Genomic DNA, 20173 nt, shown 5'->3' with positions numbered 1-20173 from the left:
GGAAAAACCATGGCCCAGAGCCCCTGGGGAGGGAGGCACCCAGGGCAGTGGTCCCCCTTTCCAGCAGCTCTGAGAGGGACCCAAGTTGGCAAGACCGGAGGCCGAGACCCAGCTGTCCAGTTCTCGGCCACTCTGTGGGCCCGGCCATCCAGGGCTTAAGCTGGTGGGCGCTCCTGGCTCCCTAGACCCCCGCCCTGCAGCACTGATGGACGAGTACCTGCCTGGAGCTTGAGGAACAGACTGAGCGGGGGCGGCGGGCAGCAGTGTCTGCTCCATCAGAGCATGAGGACATGGGGGGACAGAGGGGAGGAAAGAGTCCCCACACTGCCCCTCGGGGCCCCAGCTCTGGGACGTCACTTCCCGCTGGTACCATGTGTCCGGGGCCAGCCACTGGACACGGGCCCTGCATGCAAATCAGGGCAGGCAGCGGGCCCAGGCACTCAGCCAGTTTTCGGGGAACACGGAAGGCAGGGGGACACCTGATCCGGGGCCCCAGCTACAGGACCCTCTGCCCAGCAAATCCTGAACCATCCCTGGGGACTGTGATGCAGTCTGCAATGCCAGGCAGCTCAAATTAGGGCACCTCGGGTTTATAGGTCCCTAACCGGGGAGCCCCCTCCAAAAAAATAACTTGTGGGGGCAGCTCATTCAGTTCAACAGGCGCTTCCTGCCTGTCCCTTGGTGCTGGGCCCAGGGAGGTGGTGGCAAAAGGGACGGGTACACGGAAATCTCTGGCCTGACTGAGAGGCAAGGCCACGTGGGTAGAGAAAGGGCTGAGGTGAAAAGTCATGAAGACGGGCCTGCTGGGGCACTTGTGGTGCCAGATGGGGTCACCGAGGCCTGGAGCAGGTGAGTGACCAGCCTGGGTCACACAGTACCCTCTGAGCCCTCTGGCAGGTCCCTAGTCCACTGAGGCCCTCAGTTTCTTCATCCATCCCACAGAAGACAGGGCCCTGTCCTGCATGCTACACTGCAGCTTCCAGCGGATTTTCACTTAGCTGAACACATTCCGTGTCCTCTCATCTCATCCAGAATCAAGTTTAGAGTCCTTGGCCGAGGCTGCAAGACTGACCTAGGTCCTGCTCCTGCCCCAGGTCTCAGCTCCTGCCGGCTCATCCTAGCTGGGTTAGGAACTTCCCCCACCGGGCCTGCACGCCTCCAGCACAGCGGCTTCCCGGAGCGAGCTATCCTGGCCCCCGGGCATGCCCGTCTTCCCAGCCAGGCTGTGAGCACCTAGGGAGCAGGCAGGTTTGCCTCGGGGCCCACAGGGCCTAGCGGTCCACCTGTGCCTGCTGGCAGGTGGCCGCCGCAGCAGCATGGGGCAGGCCCCGTGCACATTACCTGCATAGCTGCCGGAGGCCTTGATGTACATCTGGCCGTACTGCTCCTCCACCATGGTGTCATAGGCCTCGTCATCTTCCTCGTCCTCCTCATTGTGGTAGGAGGTGGGGCTGTCGGTGGTGGGCAGGCTGCTGGCCCCCGGACTGGTCCTCTCCCCCTGGGAGTAGGGCACCTGCTGGATGCTGGGGATGAGGGTGGCCAGGCTGGGCACCCCATAGTAGGAGACCCGGGGCAGCTTGAGAGGGGTCGCACCTGCCGCCACAGCAGTGCCCGCCGCCACCGTCGCGCCATCCCGGGGCCCCGTCTCAAGCGGGCGCTTAGAGGACAGGCCCGGGCCGGCAGCCGGTGGCAGCTCCATGGCTTCATGCTTCACGCGGGTCAGCAGTGGGATGGGCACAGAGGGGGACACGACGTAGGGGGGTGCGGCGGTGGCGGCCGGCTGCAGCTGGTTGCAGGGGCTCTGGGGCTCGGAGCTGGCGTCCTCGATCATGGCAGTCTGCGAGTCACAGTGGGGCGAGCTCACCTTGAACATGAGGTCTGTGCCGCGCTCCACAATGTGCTGGATCTGCAGGAAGCCGGCCGTGTACATGACCACGAGCTGCTCGCTGGCCGCCATGGTCAGCCTGCCCGTGTAGCAGAAGGACAGGATCTGCTGGAAGCAGGCGGGAGGCACCGTGCCCGGCAGCTCGAAGGCGCTCTTGCTGTTGCCGCTGAATAGATCGCGGAAGTAGAGGCTGCTGGCAGCCAGGACGGCCCGGTGGGCCTTGAAGGCCTGGCCCTTGACCACAATGGACACATCGCAGTAGAGGCCCAGCAGGCGCTGCTCGTTGAGGCAGCCGAGCACGGTGTTCCCGAAGTTGGGAATCTCTATGTGCAGCATCTGCGACATGGCGGGCGGGCGCAAGTGGGCAGGCCTCAGACTCAGCGCGGGAGCGGCCCGAGCGGGCACATCTGTGGGAGAGAGGGCGTGGGGGACACGCGGTCAGGTTCCCGGACATCTGGCCGCCCACCTCCGCGAAAGGCTAAGGAAATGCACCCCCCACCCCCAGTGCCCCATGCCCTCCTCTACCGGGTTACTGGAAGCCCTGCCGCGTGCCCAGCCAGCGGGATGCCTCGCACCACCCCTGGGCTGCTCCCAGAGCCACCCAGCAGCGAGCTGGAGCCCGTGGGGGCCAGGAGACACCCCGTCCGGAGAAGACAAGAAGAGAGGCCTGCACGGCGGCGGGACGGGACGGGGCAGCTCGGCCCACGGCGCAGGGAGGGGCTAGGCGGGAGGTCTGCAGACTCTTCTCCAAGCAAAAAGTTAGCAGCCAAGGCGCCCCTCATGGCCTTTCCCCTGGGAGGGGCCAGAGCCCCGGGCGAGCGGGCAGGGCCCCCTGGGGGTCCTCAGGGGGTCTCCGGAGGCTTTGAGTTTCTGGTTCGCTTAAACTCTTTGCCCTCAAGAGCCACCACACAGAGCGCCTGCGGCAGGGGAAGGGGGGACTTCTGCCCCCTGGCTGAGGAGCCAGTCCCCTTGTGCCCCTGGAGAGGTGGGCGAGGGGTGGGGGCACCCAGGGAAGCGAGGTGAAGCCGGGAGAACTCAGGCGGGCTCCGGAGCGCTCTGACGCTTCTGCTCCCTCTCCCGCAGGCAGAGAAGACTCTGGGGCCAGAGGCGCTGCCCCACCTGGAGCCCAGCTCCCCAGTCCCCGAGCCGCTGGCGTCAGGGACCCGGCACCCAGACCAGTAGTTGGGAGCCTGTCGCAGCCCCACTTGCGCGCCCTCCTGGTCCCCCGGCTTCCAACGCTGGCCAATCCCTGCTGGCTCGTTCCCAGCCCAGGTGACTAAAGGGGTCATGGGGACACTGGGAGGAGGGACATGCAAGGGCGCCCCAGGGGCTGAGATGGGGCTCCAGTGCTGTTGATCTGCTGCCTGATTCAGAGAAGGGGGGCCAGGGCCGGCCGGCTGGAGAAGGCGCCGACCGAACTCCGCGCAGCCGGCGCCCGCACAAAGGGCCGCTCTGTCCCGCGGGAGGAAAGTGCAGGCGGCCGCAGAGGCGCCGGGCCGGCCGGCAGAGGGAGGGCAGGGGGCGGAGCGGCGGGACCCTGACCCTGGCTGGCCGGCAAGAGTTGGGCAGGTGGGCGGCCGCTCTGGAGAGGGCCCGCAGTGCCCCCGCTGCGGAGAAGTTGCCGGCCCACCGGGGAGACCTACCTTTGGCCGCTGCCGCTGGTGGCCCCGGCACTACCCGCTCAGCCTGGCAGGGGCAGGCTCGCCCGTACGCCGGCCGCCCGCAGCAGCCGCCAGCTGCTCCGGGAATGCAGCAACCGGAGCGGGAGCCCTTGGGGTGGGGAGGGTGCGAGGAGCCGGGAGAGGAGGAGGAGGAGGAGGAGGAGGAGGAGGAGGAGGGCAGAGAGTCTCGGCGCTGGGCTCGGCGGCCGCAGCTCAGCTGCACCCAGCCCGGCTCTCCGGGGCAGCGCACAGCATCTAAATGAAGAGGCCGGATGCAGACGGACATTCAGGCAGCTCTCGGGAATGAATAGCCGCCTTTGATTTGGGAGCCGAAGTAAATGCCAGCTCCCAGCCCCGGCTTTAAAAACAGTGGAGTGTTGGTGCCAGAGGAATGCGCGGCTCCGGGTGTTGGTACAAGACAGACTTTTGATGACTCACTGCAATGCAAACAAAGATGGCAGAAATACTGTACTGTACGTGGAGAGATGCTTCGTGGTGCCACGGCAACTGAGACAGCCTGGAAATTTATAGTGCAGTTTTGCATATGAATTACCCAGTAAACTGCCGCCCTGCCATCCAGTACAGCCGAGTGTCAAAGCATTTAAACTATTCCAAACAGTCTGCAGGGCTGGCAGAGCCGCCCAACTCCTCCAGGGCGGGCGGGGCCAGTGAGGGGGGGAGGGGGCGAAGGGGTTGGGCAGACCCTGGGTGAGGGAGGGGAGCCCAAGAGGGGAGGCAGATGAGAAAATGAGGCAGGAGAGGAGAGAGCAAGTGGCATGGGAGGGAGAGGCCCCGAGATGGACAGCCGGGGAGAGCCCATGGTGACCCCTCCTCTCTCCTTGGGGTCCCAGAGCAGCAGGCCCAGGGAGTCCAGCCCCAGTTCCCCATCCCACTCGCCCAGGGCAGTCACCCTGCCCCGAGCCCTCCACCTGGCTCAGCTCTTTAAAAGACTAACTTTGTGAGCACAACTGGGGCCAGGCCCATGGTAGCAGCCCCCGATGGACCAGCCCCCGCAGAGGTGGCAGCAAACACACCACCCCCCCAACCCCGCCCCGTAAGGAAATGCGCTGGACTGTCGGCACAGGGCCCCCAGCCCCCAGCCTCTATTGAGCCTGTCCTGGGGATGGGCGGCTGCGCCGTGCGCACTGCATGTCCCGCTCCAGGGGACGGGAGCCTCGGTCCAGGCTCCTGCCACGGCCCACTGGATTGCAGGGGCCTGAGGACAAACCACTGGCCTGCTCAGCCTCAGTTTCCCCACCTGACACCAACTGTGGCCCTGGAAAGTGCGTATGTAGCCCATAAGAACGGATCGAGTAGAGACCGGAGATGACCGAGGTCTGGTCCCCGGCAGTGCCCAGCATGGCTGCCGTCATGCACGAATTAACCCTGGTGGTTGGGGTGGGGAGGCGGCAGTGGTGACAGGCAGTACCCCTCCCACGGGGCCCTCCAAGGCATCCGGAGAGAGAGAACCATCTGGTGCACCCCCATTCACACACTGTGGGCTCAGCTTCCGAGACCAGATAAAAAGCCACTGAATGGGAGCGGGAAGAAATCCAGGTGTGGAGAACCCACCCCGTGAGCAGCGGCCAGCACAGTGTGCCTCTTACATGGAGGACTCGCGGTGGGGCGGCCAGACAAGGACAGTGATGGGGACGTTGACAGAAATGGTCCCCTCGGCCACTCTGAGCTCAGGGGGTGCGGCTGGGCCTCTTCTTGCTGGGGGCCCTCGCCGGGTGGGAAGGCCCCCAGCACCCCTCGGCCACCACCTCAGCAACGACCAGCCTTCAGACCCCGGCTCGGTGATGGGGATAGTACTGTCCCTGCCAGAGATGAAAGCAGCGCGAAGCCAGGGCGGCCACAGCGGCCAAGCCCAGAGGTCAAGAGCATGACCTAACGCCCGCACACTCCAGCCACAGCCCCCTAGCAGTGTCCTGTCCTCACTGCCCTCAGGAAGCTGCCCTGGCCAGGGACGGACTTTGCCATCAGTGGGGCACTGCCACACCTCAGCTGCCCCAGGCAGCAGCAGGCCCGGAGCGGGCGTCCACACCTCCCACCCCAGGTAGCCTCGTCAGCCAGCCTTTATCCAGACCAGGAGGCCCAGCCCCCGGAAGGTCCTACCAGAAGCCCTATCAGGACCCCAGACCAGGCTGTGTCATCCTGGTGGTCCCCCTTTCCCAGCGACTAGGAGGAGCCCAACGGCCCCAAGACAAGGGGGCTGGGGCCTCAGGGTGGGAGTTGGGGGAACAGCCCACATGTCTAGCCAGCCACAAAGGAAGGCAGACAGGGGCATAGGCAGAGCCAACATAGGGAAACAGAGGGATACCCAGAAGCCAAAGGACATTGGGACCTGTCATGGGGAGGGCAGGACAGGGGCCAACCCTGGCCTGGGTGAGGACTCAGGATCCAGGGCCCCAGAACACACTGCCTTCAACTGTGCACAACCTGGTTCTCCCTCGGAGAGCGCGTCAGGTGCCCCTCATGAGCTTGGCAGGGGCGGGGCGGGCCTGCCCAGTGCCTAGCAGGCATTTAACTGAATGCTGGGCGCGACCGGGGAGAGCTGACAGAGGGGGCTGTGCTGCCCAGTGATGTACAGTGCCATGGGGAGTGGTCCCCCAAACAGCCCCTTTCACAGACCCACAGCACCCACCACCAGGAGCCTCCCAGAGAGCGAGGTGGGGTCACCTGGCCACATGGAGGCTCTTGTGCTATGAGAGGAGGTGACCCACCCCAGCCATGCAGAGGCCACCAAAGCTGCACTGTGCACCAGCCCACAGAGGGTCCCAACTGCCCAGGGCTGGGCAGGCTGTGGCCAGATCCTAAAGTGAGAGCAGGGGACAGCGCAAGGCCAACAAGGCCTGTCCCTTCCCACAGCGGGTCCTGGGCTCTCCAGGCACCAACCTCATATGCCAGGCCCTGCCCCAGCCAAGTCCCTCCACAGCCTGCGGCCTCAAGCAAATGACACCGCACCTGGGACGGTCATTTGTCAATGGGCTCAGGTTCACCCTTGGGTGGTTACTGTAGGGTCCACGGAGCCGATACTGGTAAAGCCCACGATGCTCAGGGAAGCGGCACCACGATGACTCACCTGCCACGACCTGGCGGGGGGCGGGGGGTGATGGTCAGGGCGGTGCCTCCATCAGCCCCCAGCCCACCTAGGCCCCCGTCCGCACTTCAGGGACCTCCACCCCAGGACTGGGGGCCAGACCCCTTGCCCAGAGAAGGGACTATGATTCCCCTGGAAGGCGATGAGCCCGTCTGGGTCCCTGGGGACCAAGGACGAGTGGCACTGTGCCACCGTGTCCTGAAGCCACCTGTGCGGGTGAGGCTGCCGCCTGCGGCCGGGCCCGTGAGAGCCCGACACGAGCTGGTTTTAGGTTGCTTTCTTAGAAGCCTCGCCGGGGTAAGAACAAAGCCGAACTTTAGGAGGAAAGAATAAAAGAAAGGCTTGGTTTACACACCCGGGGCCACGAAAGCAGGACAAGACTCAGGCCGACCCCTGTGCAGTGAACAGAGAGGAAAGGGCCAGGGGCCAGAGTGGACCAAGGGACGGCCGTCTGCCGCGGAAGAGAGGCACCTCCTCACCTTTCCCTGCACAGTGGGACCCAGCCGCCATGACCACCTTCACCTTTCTGTGCCTCAGTTTCCCCACCTCCTGCTTCTCAAGCAATGCCACCTATTCCGTTTCCCCTCCAACATGAGATTTGTGTGCCTGTTCACTCAGGGAAGGCTCTAGAAAGCCAGGCAGAATATCAGAGATCCCTAACTGTTCACCCCAGCCATCCTCAAAGCCACTGCACCATGGAACCCACCCCCTCATAAAGCCCTTCAGAAAGGAACCCCCTTTGGGAAGCCCCTGCTGATGCCACAAGGCCAGAGTCCAACCCCTGTAGCTGTGCCAGCCTTGGGGGGCCCCCCACCCCACAGAGACTCTGAGATCTGCCCTGGAATGAGAAAACATGAGCAGCCAAGGGGTCTCTTCTCTGTGGACCCTCCCTCAGGGAGGACCAAAAGCAGGCTCCTGGGGTTACAGCTGTCAATCAAAGGCCTCCTAGCCCCCTGGCAGGCAGCACACCCGCCAAGGGGAGAGGAGAAGGAGCCCGAGGGGAAGGGGTGGGGCACCAGCCCCAAGAGCTGCAGACACGCACACAGGGGCCCGAGGTGTCAGCCGGGGGTCAGAGTCCCACAGAAGCCCAGCCAGGACCAGCCCACTGGTTCCCACCCTCCCACACCCACCCGAGATCCTGAATGGCTTCCTGCGACAAGGGCACGGCTGGGAGCAGGAATATGCATCTGATTTCTGCAGGATCACAACCAGCAAGGGAAAGAAGGCGAGATCAATGAAATTAAATAAAATTATTGTGCAGGATTTAATTTAACCAACCTAATAAGAGGTCTGGACCTGGGCAAACGCACAGCCATTAAACACACGCATGGCAGGCAAGGAGGGAGGCAGGTGCGCCAGGAAACATTCTGGCAGGAAAAAAGGAGCCCCTCTCGCCACCCTGTCTATCCTGCGCAAAGTCGGGGGGTATCCCCGTGGCAGCCCCACTGCCTGCTGCCAAGCCCGCCACCTCAGGAGAAGCCAGCCTGGCAACAAGGCCACCTCCTAAAAGTCAAGGTGCTCCGGAGTTTGGGGCGCCTCCCAGCAGTCACATCCCCAGACGGTGTCGCGCAGGGAGGCGGCAGTAACTCTGTGAGTCAGCACGAACACGCGTGAGCACATCGGGGCGTCGGGAACACCGCCCGCTGCTGCACGGAGGCTGCCGAGAGAGAGGAGGGGGGGCGGCCGGAGGCCCACTTTGGACAGCGGCCTCCGGGAGGGAGGCTCGCTCGCATCCCTGGGCCCTGATGCTCTGGCGTGGCTGTGGAGCTCTGCTTCTCTGAGGGGGTAGGGGGAAGCAGCCCAGAGGTTGACCCTTCAGGGGTCCAAGTGCCTGGTGGAAGCGAGGCTGCCCACTCAGGCGGGCCAGGTCCCCTGAGAGCTGGGCGAGGCACCAACCAATTTGGGCCTCAGGTTTGCATTAAACTTTTAATACATCAAAAAGCAAGGCTGGGCAGCCACGGGGCCTCGCTGCTAATGGAAGGGCCGGCCGCCCTTCGAGGACCTGGGTGGGCAGAAGCAGGGCTCCATGGTGGGGTCTCAGCTGCCAGGAGCCCCTCCCCACAGCCCCCAACAACCACCGGCTGCACCAACTGTGTGTTCACCTCTTTGGGTGCAGACAAGGCAACCGAGGCACTGCGAGGGCGGGGACCCGCACCCCACGCACCCAGTCACCACCCTCCCTGGCTTCCTGCTTTCAACACCCATTGACTGGGCAACTTAGGCCATCAAGAGAGCCAGGACTGACCCCAATAGAGAGAGGGGAAATTGAGGCCCGGACTCTCCCCAGGCCCCCAGGACTCAGCTGCAGAGATGGGAACGGGGTAGTCAGGCCTCTGAAACTTCTGGGTCACAGGGGTCCCCGTGACCCACCTCCAAGACCCCCGCCCAGCTCACCATGCCCCAGCCTGAGAGGCAAAGGAGAAACCTCCTGCATTCAGCCAGGCACCTGGGCAGCCTCCACCCCAGACCACAGCCTGGACCGGCTTCAAGCATAAAAGCCGGTTTTAACTGCACTAACAAATGTTTGCCTGGAAGCTTTTTTTTTCCAAACAGAGAAGGGCAGCATGCCAGAATCTGCAAATTCAAAAATGTGCTTATCAATCCTTCCCCTCACTGCCCCAAGGAGAGAGCCACGATACAGGGCTGGTCCTCAGAGACACACGAGCACACATGCAGGCTCCCAGGCTCCTTACCACCCACCATGGAGGCCTCCAGACACCCCCCAAACACCCATCTCGAGGGCCCAGGGCACCACAGGCCCCCAACAGCCAGACCCTAGCAGAATCTCCAGGCACAGGACCACAGGGTTGTACAGGGGCTGCAAAGACACCCCATCAGATGGGACAGCGGGTCCTGTGTCCCACAGCACGTGGCCTATGCGGTGGGCTCTGACCGAGGGTCCAGTCTAAGGGTCTGTGTGGCCCAGCCCTGTGTCCAGAGAGACGATGCAGCCTGTGACTCCTTCTGACATGCCACCGCTCACTAGCATGACTGCCTGTCCCCAACTCTCCACTCTCAGTGGGGGGGGCCCTCAAACAAGCACGGCAGGAACCCAAAGAGGCAGCCACAGCGGGCACTCAGAGGAGAGGGGGCTTGCCGGGCGGGAGGGCAAGAGACTCCACAGGCCCGGCCATGCCCCCTGCAGACCCCACCCACTGCCCCGCCACAGGCCCTGCAGACCCACCAAGTCCAGGCACCAGCCACCAACCGGTTCTAGAAGGCTTCGGAAGAATTAAGCAGTGTTTTGAGCAAAGCCGACAATCTCTCTCACCCGTATTTGTAATTTAAATAACGTAAGCTTGAAGAGTGTCTCCCTTGGGCATAGTTTAATAACTTAAAAAGCCAGTTCACTAGGCTCCGCGTGGTGCAGCCGGTGCCGGGCTCCCCTCCCGGCTGAGGCAGGGTCTCTGCGCCCCGGGCTGGGGCACTGAGGGGGCTGGGGCAGGGAGCAGGGGCTGCCCCGGCGGGGCCCCGTCCTGGCCCACACGGCCCCTTGAAAGACGGCCGGCAGCCTTGCTCTCCCCTCTCCCCGACCCTCAGGGCTCCCAGAGCAGCTGGGGTGGGGAGGGGGGGCCTGAGGCCTGGAAGTGGCCAGGTCCTGGGGCCGGCAGGCGGAGGGGGCACCAAGGCCCTGCACGGTCACCCAACTCATTAAAGACAGCCGACTTTGCACACACTCCCATCTTTAATATTCATAGCTCTCCTCATCTGCATATCGTGCCATAAATAGTCGAGGTAAGACACAGAGCTCCCTGCATTTCTAATTATGCTTAAAAATCTAATGTAAATCAGACTGATACAGAAACACTAAATCAGCCGCTGGGGTGGGGGGCAATTACCCTGAGAGGGGGCCACAGCACAGCGGGCCCCACCTCCCTGCTCCCCCGGCCCGGTGGCTACTGAGGTGGCTCAGGGACACTCCCTAGCCAAGCTCGCCCACATCAGCCCTGCAGAAGAGGCAATCGTGGGGCAGGGAGATGCCCATAGCACCTCAGGGACACCTCCACCCCTCGTCCCAGGGACAGCCAGCCTGCCCCACCTTCTCCCTAAGACTGCACCTCCTCCCCTGCAAGCCGGGGAAACCCAGCCACCGCCCCCCAACCCCACCCCCACCCCCCCTGCCACGCACGGGTGCCTGGCTCTGGGGTCACAGGTGGAAGCAGCAGGCACCTGTGCCCAGTGACGGGCTCCCAGGCTCCACACTGCCCTGGCTGCGTGTGGTCAGGCCCGGGGGGGTAAGGGGGGCTCCATCCTCCCATCTCCCCATTTAACCCTCTGGACACTGCCCATCCGGCTGGCTTCTGACTCAAAGGCAGGGATCATCACAATGGATGTGCCCCCACCCCCTGGGGCAATGGCCCATTCTGGGGAAAGAAATTCAGCAGGAATCCCGGGCAGAGCCCCAGCCACTGAAGAGCGTGGGGGCTGCCGGGCAGGAGGCGCCTGGGTGGGCCTCAGCCCTGCCCTCTGGGCCCAGTGCTCCTGTCTGCAGGGAGACACAGCGTAGACGCCCACAGAATGGAAGGTCCTAGGTCAGGGAGAGAGGTGCAGAGGCCACGCCGGCCACTCAGAGCCCAGTACAGCACCAAACGCCATGGGTGGACACCAGAGGGGCTTTGGGAGCCCCGCAGCTGGTACTGACACACAGATCTCAGGGTTGCTGTGGGCTGAGTTGTAGCTGGGACACCAGGGGCACCTGGGGGCAAAGCTGCCACCCAGAAAACCCAGGGGGTATGCAAGCCAACAGCAGGTGACTCAGCCTGGCCTCCGTCAACCCCACAGTGTGAAGCCGCCTCCTTCCCCTCAAACAGACCCCAAACACCCCAGGACCCCCGCCTTCCCGGGCGGCAGAGCACCAACGATCCGCACACGCCCTGGGCCCGACCCCCGACTGCAGCCGAGACTCGGCCCAGCTGCCCGTCATCTGGGACTCAGAGCACCCTAGGCCTGGCACATCTGCTCCTCCTGCGGGGCGGCGGGGCACCACAGGGACCCGCGGGAGGGGGAGGCCCAAGTGACACCAGGGTTATCCCACTCTCCTTTGGAGAAACGCAGAGGCCTGCTGCCCGCATCTGCCTGGCATCACGCCCAGACCTATTTTTAAACCCATTTACTAGAAATCCCACAAATTAAAGGAAATACGGATAATGCAGTAAGAATCCTGGGGGCCAAATAAAAGCTCCACATAATCATCCTCATGCTCCAGTGTGAGAATCTTAACCACAAACCCAGAGCTCCCCGAAGCCCGTGTGCAACACGGAGGCACCTTGTGCAGAGGAGAGACGGGTGGGGGAGAGGGGAAGTCCTGGCTCGGCTCTGCGATGGGAGGCACGGGCCGCGGCTTACGGCCCGGGCCATAAAAGGTAATTACTGATATGAAAAATAAAGACCGCAATACAAACACCCAAGTTTATGGCCTGGAATGCGTGCAAGCGGCACGTTCTTTCTGGAAGGCGGGTCCGGGCTGCGGGCAGGGTCCCTCTTCTCTCCCCAGAGCGGCGGCTCTGCGGGGCAGGGTGGGGGGCACCAGGCTGGCACCAGGATGCTGTCCACCACCCCCTGCCAGCGCCTGGCCACGGTTGGTGGTAGCTCCAGCTGCTTCGCATCCCACCCCTGCTGTCTCACGTAGCTCTGGGGGTGGGGGAGGTTCTGCGGAGACCCAGGCACCCAGGCTTTCCAGAAACGGAGGCACAGAGAGAGGACCAGCCAGCTGGGTCAGCCTGGGAGCGAGGGGGCTCAGTGCTCATACCAGGAAGGGCCAGGACACGCTGGTCAGCCGAGGTGTGGGGTGAAGGGCCTCACCTGAGGTCCCAGAGGACCAGGCCTGATCTGCTGGCCTCCAAGGCTGAGAGCCCGTCCTGCAGGCTCACAGGTTCCAGACAGAGGACAAAACGGCCAGAATGCTCCTGGGCGAAAGGCATCCGAGATGCAGCCGGGTGGGCAGCACGTCCCGTGAAGACCCTCAGGAGCTCTGGGGCATGTCCTCGCCAGTCTGCGGGGCACCAGCCCTCCCCACCCATTCCCACCTGCCAGGTCCCAGGGGATCAGGCCAGCCCCTTCATCAGAAGCTCCCCCTTTGCATCCTGGAAGCCCAGCCAGCCCCAGCCAGCCCCAGACACACGAGGGCCCCTGAGAGACTGGGAGGGGTCGGGGGGTCTGCACAGGTGGAAGGAGAGCTGCGAGGGGAAGGCAAAGAGGCGTGTGTGTGATCCGCAGATCCTCTGAGGTCACGCTGTTCATCCTGGACGGTCACAGGGTGGGGACAAGGCCCACCGGTACCACGACATTCTGGGATGGAACAGACGCTCCCCTTGGGGGCTGGGGGAAAGGAAGACATGCCGGGAGGGTCGGCTCCTCCCCAGGCCTGGTCCTCCATCTCCCTGGAATCCCATGGAGGTCACAGAAGCTGCAGCTGCGAGCTCCTATCCTGCCAGGTGCCAGGTGGCCTCTGAGTGCCTGGACGGCGTGGCCTGGGGTGGGGCGAGGGCTCCTGACACCCCAGGCATGCTGGAGTGGGTCGCACGCTGCTGCCGGCCACTCAGACCCACAGCTCCCACGTACCCGCACCTGCTCTGCCCAGATGCTTCCCCTTGCCCTCCAGGGCCACCCCTGCCTCACTTGGGGCCCTGGCCATTGAGGGCCAACTGAGAATGCGACGCAGCCTGTGGGAAAGGCTGGAGGCCAAGCGAAGGGCGGAGCTCGCTGCAAGGGCAGCGGAGGAGAAGGGAGCTGAGGGAGGCGGGGTAGGGACCGGAGGATGACGGCACCTGCCGAGGGCGCCGCACAGGGGCCACGCAGCACCTGGACCCAGCAGGTCCACCCCAGCCCCAGCTCCACAACCCCAGGTCAGACAAAGGCTGGCCAGAGAGGCCCTACGAGGCCCGAACAAGCAGCTGGCTGAGTCGGGGAGACAGACAGGCATCATTCCAGACAGACAGCACACTGTACAGAGAACTATCAAACACTTGGAAATAAAGCACACGTCAACCGCTCGTCCCTGGCTCGTCACTGGGATGCTCTGAGGACGACGGCCGTCTGGGAGGACTGCCCTTTGACTCACGCTCCACCCAGGCTCCGTCGAGTTAAGCGCAAACTCGTTCATCTCTGTCAGGAAAAGATGCAAAGATTTCTCTCTGCAGAACAGACAGCTGCAAAGATCACAGGTTTCCGCCCTGCAGGACAGCAGCCAGCGTCAGGCCTTGTCCGGCCAGGCCAGAGATGGCCTGCTCCTCCTGCAGTCCCTGGTGACCACGGCCCCCCAAGTGCCCGCCCAGCCAGCTGTCCATCCTCCCAGCTCCTCACCACGGGCTCGACACCCGACACGCACTCACCTCCTGCTGGTACAGCGGCTTGTTGATAACTTCTGTACCACACTCTGACGGGCACCCACGCGGACCCACCTGCAGAAGAACCTCAAGCTGGCGGCGCGAGCGCGTCCCGCACCGAGTCACTCGTCTCCCCGGTGAAGCCAGGGGGTGGCCGGCCTGGGCCTACGCTGACTATCTTTTTCTGTTTTTATTGTTTATTTTTCCCCCGAGACTGTTTTTGTTTCTGGTTGTTGGCCAAATCCGTCAGTGCATCTGTATCCTGTCTAACTTGTGGTTTGGGCCACGTCCCTCTTCCATGGCTCAGGGATGAGCAGGGACCAGGACCCCTGGGCTGGTCTCAGCCACGCTGCCCGGGGTACCCTGAGACCCGTGAGCCCAAGAGCCAGGGTGGCAATGGCTGGAGGCTGGCTCTCCGGTCTGGTCACCTGGCGACTCCGCAGGGGGACGAGGGGATCTCGTCTGTCCCCATCGGTCATCTGTTTGTTTGTCAATAACGGAAATAGCTCCTGTCCTCTGCAAATGGCAGCTCTGAGACACAGAGAGGTGAGCTGTTTTCTGTGTTTACTTCTGACCTGTGGCTGAAGCTGCAGGTCCTGTGTGCCCTTCCTCACACCGGGGTGGGGGGAGATTTTTCCTATCTCTGCAGGGCATTCATGACAGACAGAATCTCTTAAAGAGCTGTGTCCTCATGGGCTAACGGATAAGAAGCAATTTCATAACTGTAACATTTTCAGAACCCTGAGAACACAAAGAAGCTGAACTCATATTTGAAATGAGCTAGCAATTAAGAGAGAGGGGGCCCTTTTCAGAGAAACTACTAGCTCAGAAAGCATTTCCATATGACACCCCAAATTCCTACAGTCAAGGGGAATCCTGGGCAAATCAGACTGCTTTGATAACCTGGGCTGAAAAACCAATGCGGTGTCTCTTGCCCGACTTATAAATCTAGCGCATATTTTATTTTTGAGATCTGGATGTGTTTTCTCACAAGGAAGTAGTTAATCTGAATTTCCTAAACTCCACATACAGTTTCATCAATCAGAGAAGCTAGCATTACTTTTATATGATGCTCGAGATTATGAAAAAATATAAAATTATATAGTCAACTATATTGAAGAATTCTGACAAACTGATGTCAAAATTAATTGTGTTAGACTTCTGCTTCTGGGAATATGGAATACTGGAGTGTTGCTTTAAAATTTCTGTCAGCTAATTCTAACATCTGTTATCTGAAAACGCCTAACGCACAAACAACACATAAAAACACTCAGCACATAAGAAACACTCAACAAACGAGGAATGAGGGAGACTTCCGCAACCTGATAAAGGACCCATGTGAAAAACCCACAGCTAACATCATACTCCACGGCCAAAGACTGGATGCTTTCCCCCTAAGAAGAGGAACAACGCAGAATGTCAACACTGGACCAGAGGTTCTCATGAGGGCAATTAGGCAAGAACGTGAAATAAAAGACATATAGTTGGAAAGGAAAAGTGAAACTATCTCTGTTTGTAGATGACATGATCTTGCATAAAGAAAATCCTAAGGAATAGACCAAAAAACTATAAGAACTAATAAACAAGTTCAGCAAGGTCGCAGGACATGAGATCAATGTGCAAAAATCAAACGTATTTCTACACATTTACAATGAACAACCTGAAAATGAAGTTTAGTACACAATTCCATTTATAATGACATCAAAAAGTATAAAATACTCAGGAATAAATTTAACAAAAGTATTGTAAAACTTATACTTTAAAAACTGCAAAACTTTGTTGAAAGAAACTAAAGCTCTAAATAAGTGGAAAGACATGCGTGTTCATGGATTAGAAGATCTATTATCGTTAAGATGGGAATACTCCCCAAACTGGTCCACAGATTCCATGCAATCCTAACCAAAATCCCAGCTGACATTTTTGTGGAAATTGACAAGTGAATCCCAAAATTCACATGGAAATGCAAGGGACCCAGAATACCCAAAATTGAAAAGAACGAAGGTGGAGGACTCATTTGTCCTGATTTGAAAACTTACTACAAAGCTACGGTGATCAGGACAGTGTGGTACTGGTCTAAGGACAGACAGAGAGACCAATGGAACAGAAGTGAGAGCCTAGAAACAAACCCACGTGTCCACGGTCAACTGGTTTTTCAACAAGGGCGCCACGACCATTCAATGAGAAAAGAACAACAGTCTTTTCAAAGTACAGTGCTGGGACAACGGGACATCCACACACAAAACAACGAAGTTGGACTCTGACCCCACACCACATACAAAACTTAAAATGAATCAAAGACCTAAATATAAGAGTTAAAACTATAAAACTCCTAGAAGAAAATACAGGGCTAAATCTTTGTGGCCTTGGATTAGGCAATGGATTCTCAGCTGTGACACCAAAAGGGCAAGCGACAAAAGAAAAAAAAAGATGTAAATTAGACTTCACCAGAATTAAAAACTTTTGTGCTTCAAAGGACACTATCGAGAAAGTGGAAAGAGGAAGAGAATGGGAAGGAATACCTGCAAATCATATTTCTGATCAGACCTGTATCTAGAATATATAAAGAATTCTGACAACTCAACAATAAAAAAGACAAATAACCCAATTTTAAAATGGGCAAAGCATCTAAAGAGATGTTTCTCCAGAGAAGATACACAAACATCCAATATACACAGGAAAAGATGCTGACATCATTAGCCATTAGGGAAATGCGGATCAAAACTACAAGGAAACAGCACCTCATACTCACTAGGATGGCTATAATAAAAAAGACGGATTAAAAATGTTGGTGAAGATGTGGTAGGAATGTAAAATGGTGCAGCCATTTTTGGAAAACAGTCTGGAAGTTCCCCAAACGTTAAACACAGAGTTACCACACGAACCAGCAACTCCACTCCCAGGCATACACCCGAGAGAAATGAACACAGACGTCCATGCAGGAACTTGTGCATGAATGTTCACAGCAGCATTATTCCTAACAGCCAAAAGCAGAAACAACCCAAGTGTCCACGAATGGGTAAACAAATCTGGCCTATCCATACAAGGGAATATTATCCAGCCATAAGAAGGAATGAAGGACTGATTCATGCTACAATACGGATGAACCTCAAAAACAGTATGCTAAGTGAAAAAAGCCAGACACAAAAGGCCACAGTTGTATGACTCCATTTCTATGAAGTGGCCAGAACAGGCAATTTATGGAGACATAAAATGGAACAGTGCTTGCCTACAGCTGAAAGTGTTGGGGATCAGGGAGGGGTGGAGGGAATGGGGGTGACTGCTAAAAGGTAGAGGGCTTTAAAAGATGTTTACTTCTCTTTCATGGGCAAAGGAGCTCTGTTTTGTTTTTTCCAGTTTTGTTTTTTGTTTTTGGTGAGGAAGATTGGCCCTAAGCTAACACCTGTGCCAATCTTCCTCTATTTTATGTGGGATGCTGCCACAGCGTGGCTTGGTGAACAGTGTGTAGGTCCACGCCCAGGATCCAAACCCACCAACCCCAGGCCACCAAAGTGGAGTGCACAAACCTAACCATTATGCCACTGGGCCGGCCCCTGGGATACAGGGTTTCTTTCTGAAGTGATGAAGACGTTCTAAAATTGACTGTGGTGATGGCTACACAACTCTGAACAGACTCAAAATCACTGAATTGTACACCATACGAGTGAATTGTATGGTGAGTGAATTATATCTCCATAAAGTGGTTACTTCAAAAAGAAAAAAAACTATAAATACATCAAAATGAAATCTTAAAATGTTCAAGTCACCCACAGGATGTGGGGTTTGATTTATTTTATCAAAAGAATAAAATGGCAGGCTTCAGCGCTAACATAGCAATAATTCCATCGAATGCAGAGGCCTAAATAGATCAATTAAAAGACAGAGATTGGCAAAGTAGATTTAAAAAAAGTTACCCAGGGCCAGCCCTGGTGGCCTATGGCTAAGTTTGCTGCGCTGTGCTCCGCTCTGGCAGCCTGGGTTCAGTTCCCAGGCACAGACCTACACAACCCTTCTGTCGGTGGCCATGCTGTGACCACGGCTCACATACAAAAAGAGGAAGATGGGCAGCAGATGTTAGCTCAGGGTGAATCCTCCTCAGCAAAAAATAAAAACAAAAAAATTTACCCAATTATATCCTATCTATAAGAAACTCACTTCAAAATAACGATATAGGCAAGTTGAAAGAAAAGGATAAAAAAAGATAAATCCTGCAAACATAATCAAAAGAAAGCAGGGATTGCTATATTAATATCAAATAAAGCAGGTTTCAGAGCAAAGAAAATTCTCAGAGACAGAGAGGAACATTTCCCAACCAGGAAAGAGTCAATCACCCAGAGGACACAGCAATCTTGTGAACGTACCAGACAACAGAACAGCAAAATACATGAAGCACAAACTGAGAGAATGAAAGAGAGAAAGACAAATCCACAATCATAGGCGGAGACTTCAACAACCCTCTCTCAGCAAGTGACAGAACTAGACAGTAAGTCAGCAAAGACACAGAGAACTAAACAAGATCAACTAACAGGATCTAATTGCCATTTATAGAAACATCCACCCAACAGAGCAGAATACTCGCTCCTCTCCAGTGCCCACAGAACTTACACAAGAGAGGCAATGTCCTGGGGCACGAAACAAACCTTAGGAAATTTAAAAGAACTGAAATCATACAGAGTGTGTTCTCCAACCACAATGGGATCAAACTAGAAATCAATAACAGAAAAGTAAACCTGGAAATAAATTGGAAACAAATAACATATCTCTAAGTCATCCGTGTGTCAGAGAGGAAGTCTCAAGGAAATCGAATGGAAGGAAAAGGAAAAGACAACATACAAAACTTGTGAGACCCACTTAAGAGCTGAGAGAAAACTTTATAGCACTAAGTGCACGTACCAGAAGAAAAAGAACAGTGGCAAATCTAAGCTCTCGGCTCAAGCACCTAGAGAGCCAGCCCTGGTGGCCTCGTGGTTAGTTCCGCACGCTCCACTTAGGCGGCCCAGGTTCGGTTCCCAGGCGCAGACCGACACCACTCCTGTCAGTGGCCATGCTGTGGTGGTGGCTCACATACAAAAAGAGGAAGATTGACAGCAGATGTTAGCTCAAGGCAAATCTTCCTCAGCAAAAAACAAACAAAAAACCCAGAGAAAGAACAAAATAAACTCAAAGCAAGCAGAAGAAGGGAAATAATGATAAGAGCAGAAATCAATGAAATTGGAAACAGAAGAACAATAGAGGAAAAATATCAATAAAACAAAGACCTGGTTCTTTGAAAAGATCAATAAAATAGACAAACCTCTAGTAAGACTGACAAAGGAACAAATAAAGAGAACACAAATTAATTACCAATATCAGGAATGAAACAGGGGCTACCACTACAGACCCTGCAGATGTTGAAAGAAAAGTAAGGTAACAGTACAGACAAGTTCACACACACAAACCCGACAGCCTCAATTAAATCAACCAATTCCTGGGGGAAAAAACTACCACGACTCACCCAATATGAAACACAGCATTCAAACGGCCTCACAACTATTAAGGAAATGGAATTTGTAATTTAAAACTTCTCAAAAAAGAAATCTGTCAGCCCAGATGGTTTCCCTGGAGAATTCTACCAAACATTTAAAGAATTAACCCCACTTATACACAATTTTTCCAGAAAACAGAAGAGGAAGGAATACTTTCCAATTCATTTTATGAAGCTGGTATTCCTACTCCCTCATGATATAAATGTAAAAAATCCTGAACAGAATATTAACGAACAGAACCCAGCAATATATAAAAAGAATTACACAGGACGACCAAGCGGATTTACTCCAGGGATGAGAGGCTGGTTCATATTTATAATCAATCCATGTAACCCAACACATCCTCAGACAATAAAGGAAAATCACACGAACATACCATTCAATTTTTTTTTTTTTTTGAGGAAGACTGGCCCTGAGCTAACATCCATGCCCATCTTCCTCTACTGTATATGTGGGACGCCTATCATGGTATGGCATGCCAAGCGGTGCCATGTCCGCACCCGGGATCCAAACTGGCGAACCCCAGGCCTCCGAAGCAGAACGTGCGCACTTAACCACTGTGCCACCGGGCCGGCCCCTTATACCATTCAAAGTAGAAGCAGTAACAATATTCAACACCCATTCATGATAAAAACTCTCAACTTCCTCAAGTTGATATAGAGCATCTACAAAAATCT

At 57.1% G+C, this 20173-nt stretch overlaps 1 protein-coding gene across 3 annotated transcripts in view; it reads right to left on the bottom strand.

The window, feature by feature from the left end:
- Positions 1–20173, bottom strand: part of NACC2 (NACC family member 2) — a 76193-nt gene that overhangs the window by 31928 nt on the left and 24092 nt on the right. For 2 of the 3 annotated variants that reach the window (XM_070595881.1, XM_070595880.1), the window contains exon 2: positions 1342–2292. In XM_070595881.1, the coding sequence (XP_070451982.1) occupies positions 1342–2230 (889 nt within the window). In that variant the 5' untranslated portion in view covers positions 2231–2292. Of the gene's footprint in view, positions 1–1341; positions 2293–3528; positions 3912–20173 lie in introns of those variants that run through there. The other variant, XM_008534664.2, reaches the window with a different exon arrangement.

Source organism: Equus przewalskii, chromosome 26 (assembly GCF_037783145.1).
Source record: "Equus przewalskii isolate Varuska chromosome 26, EquPr2, whole genome shotgun sequence".
NCBI classification, from domain to species: Eukaryota; Metazoa; Chordata; class Mammalia; order Perissodactyla; family Equidae; genus Equus; species Equus przewalskii.
Note: the sequence above shows the minus strand (reverse complement) of the source record. Positions and strands in the feature narration are given on the sequence as shown.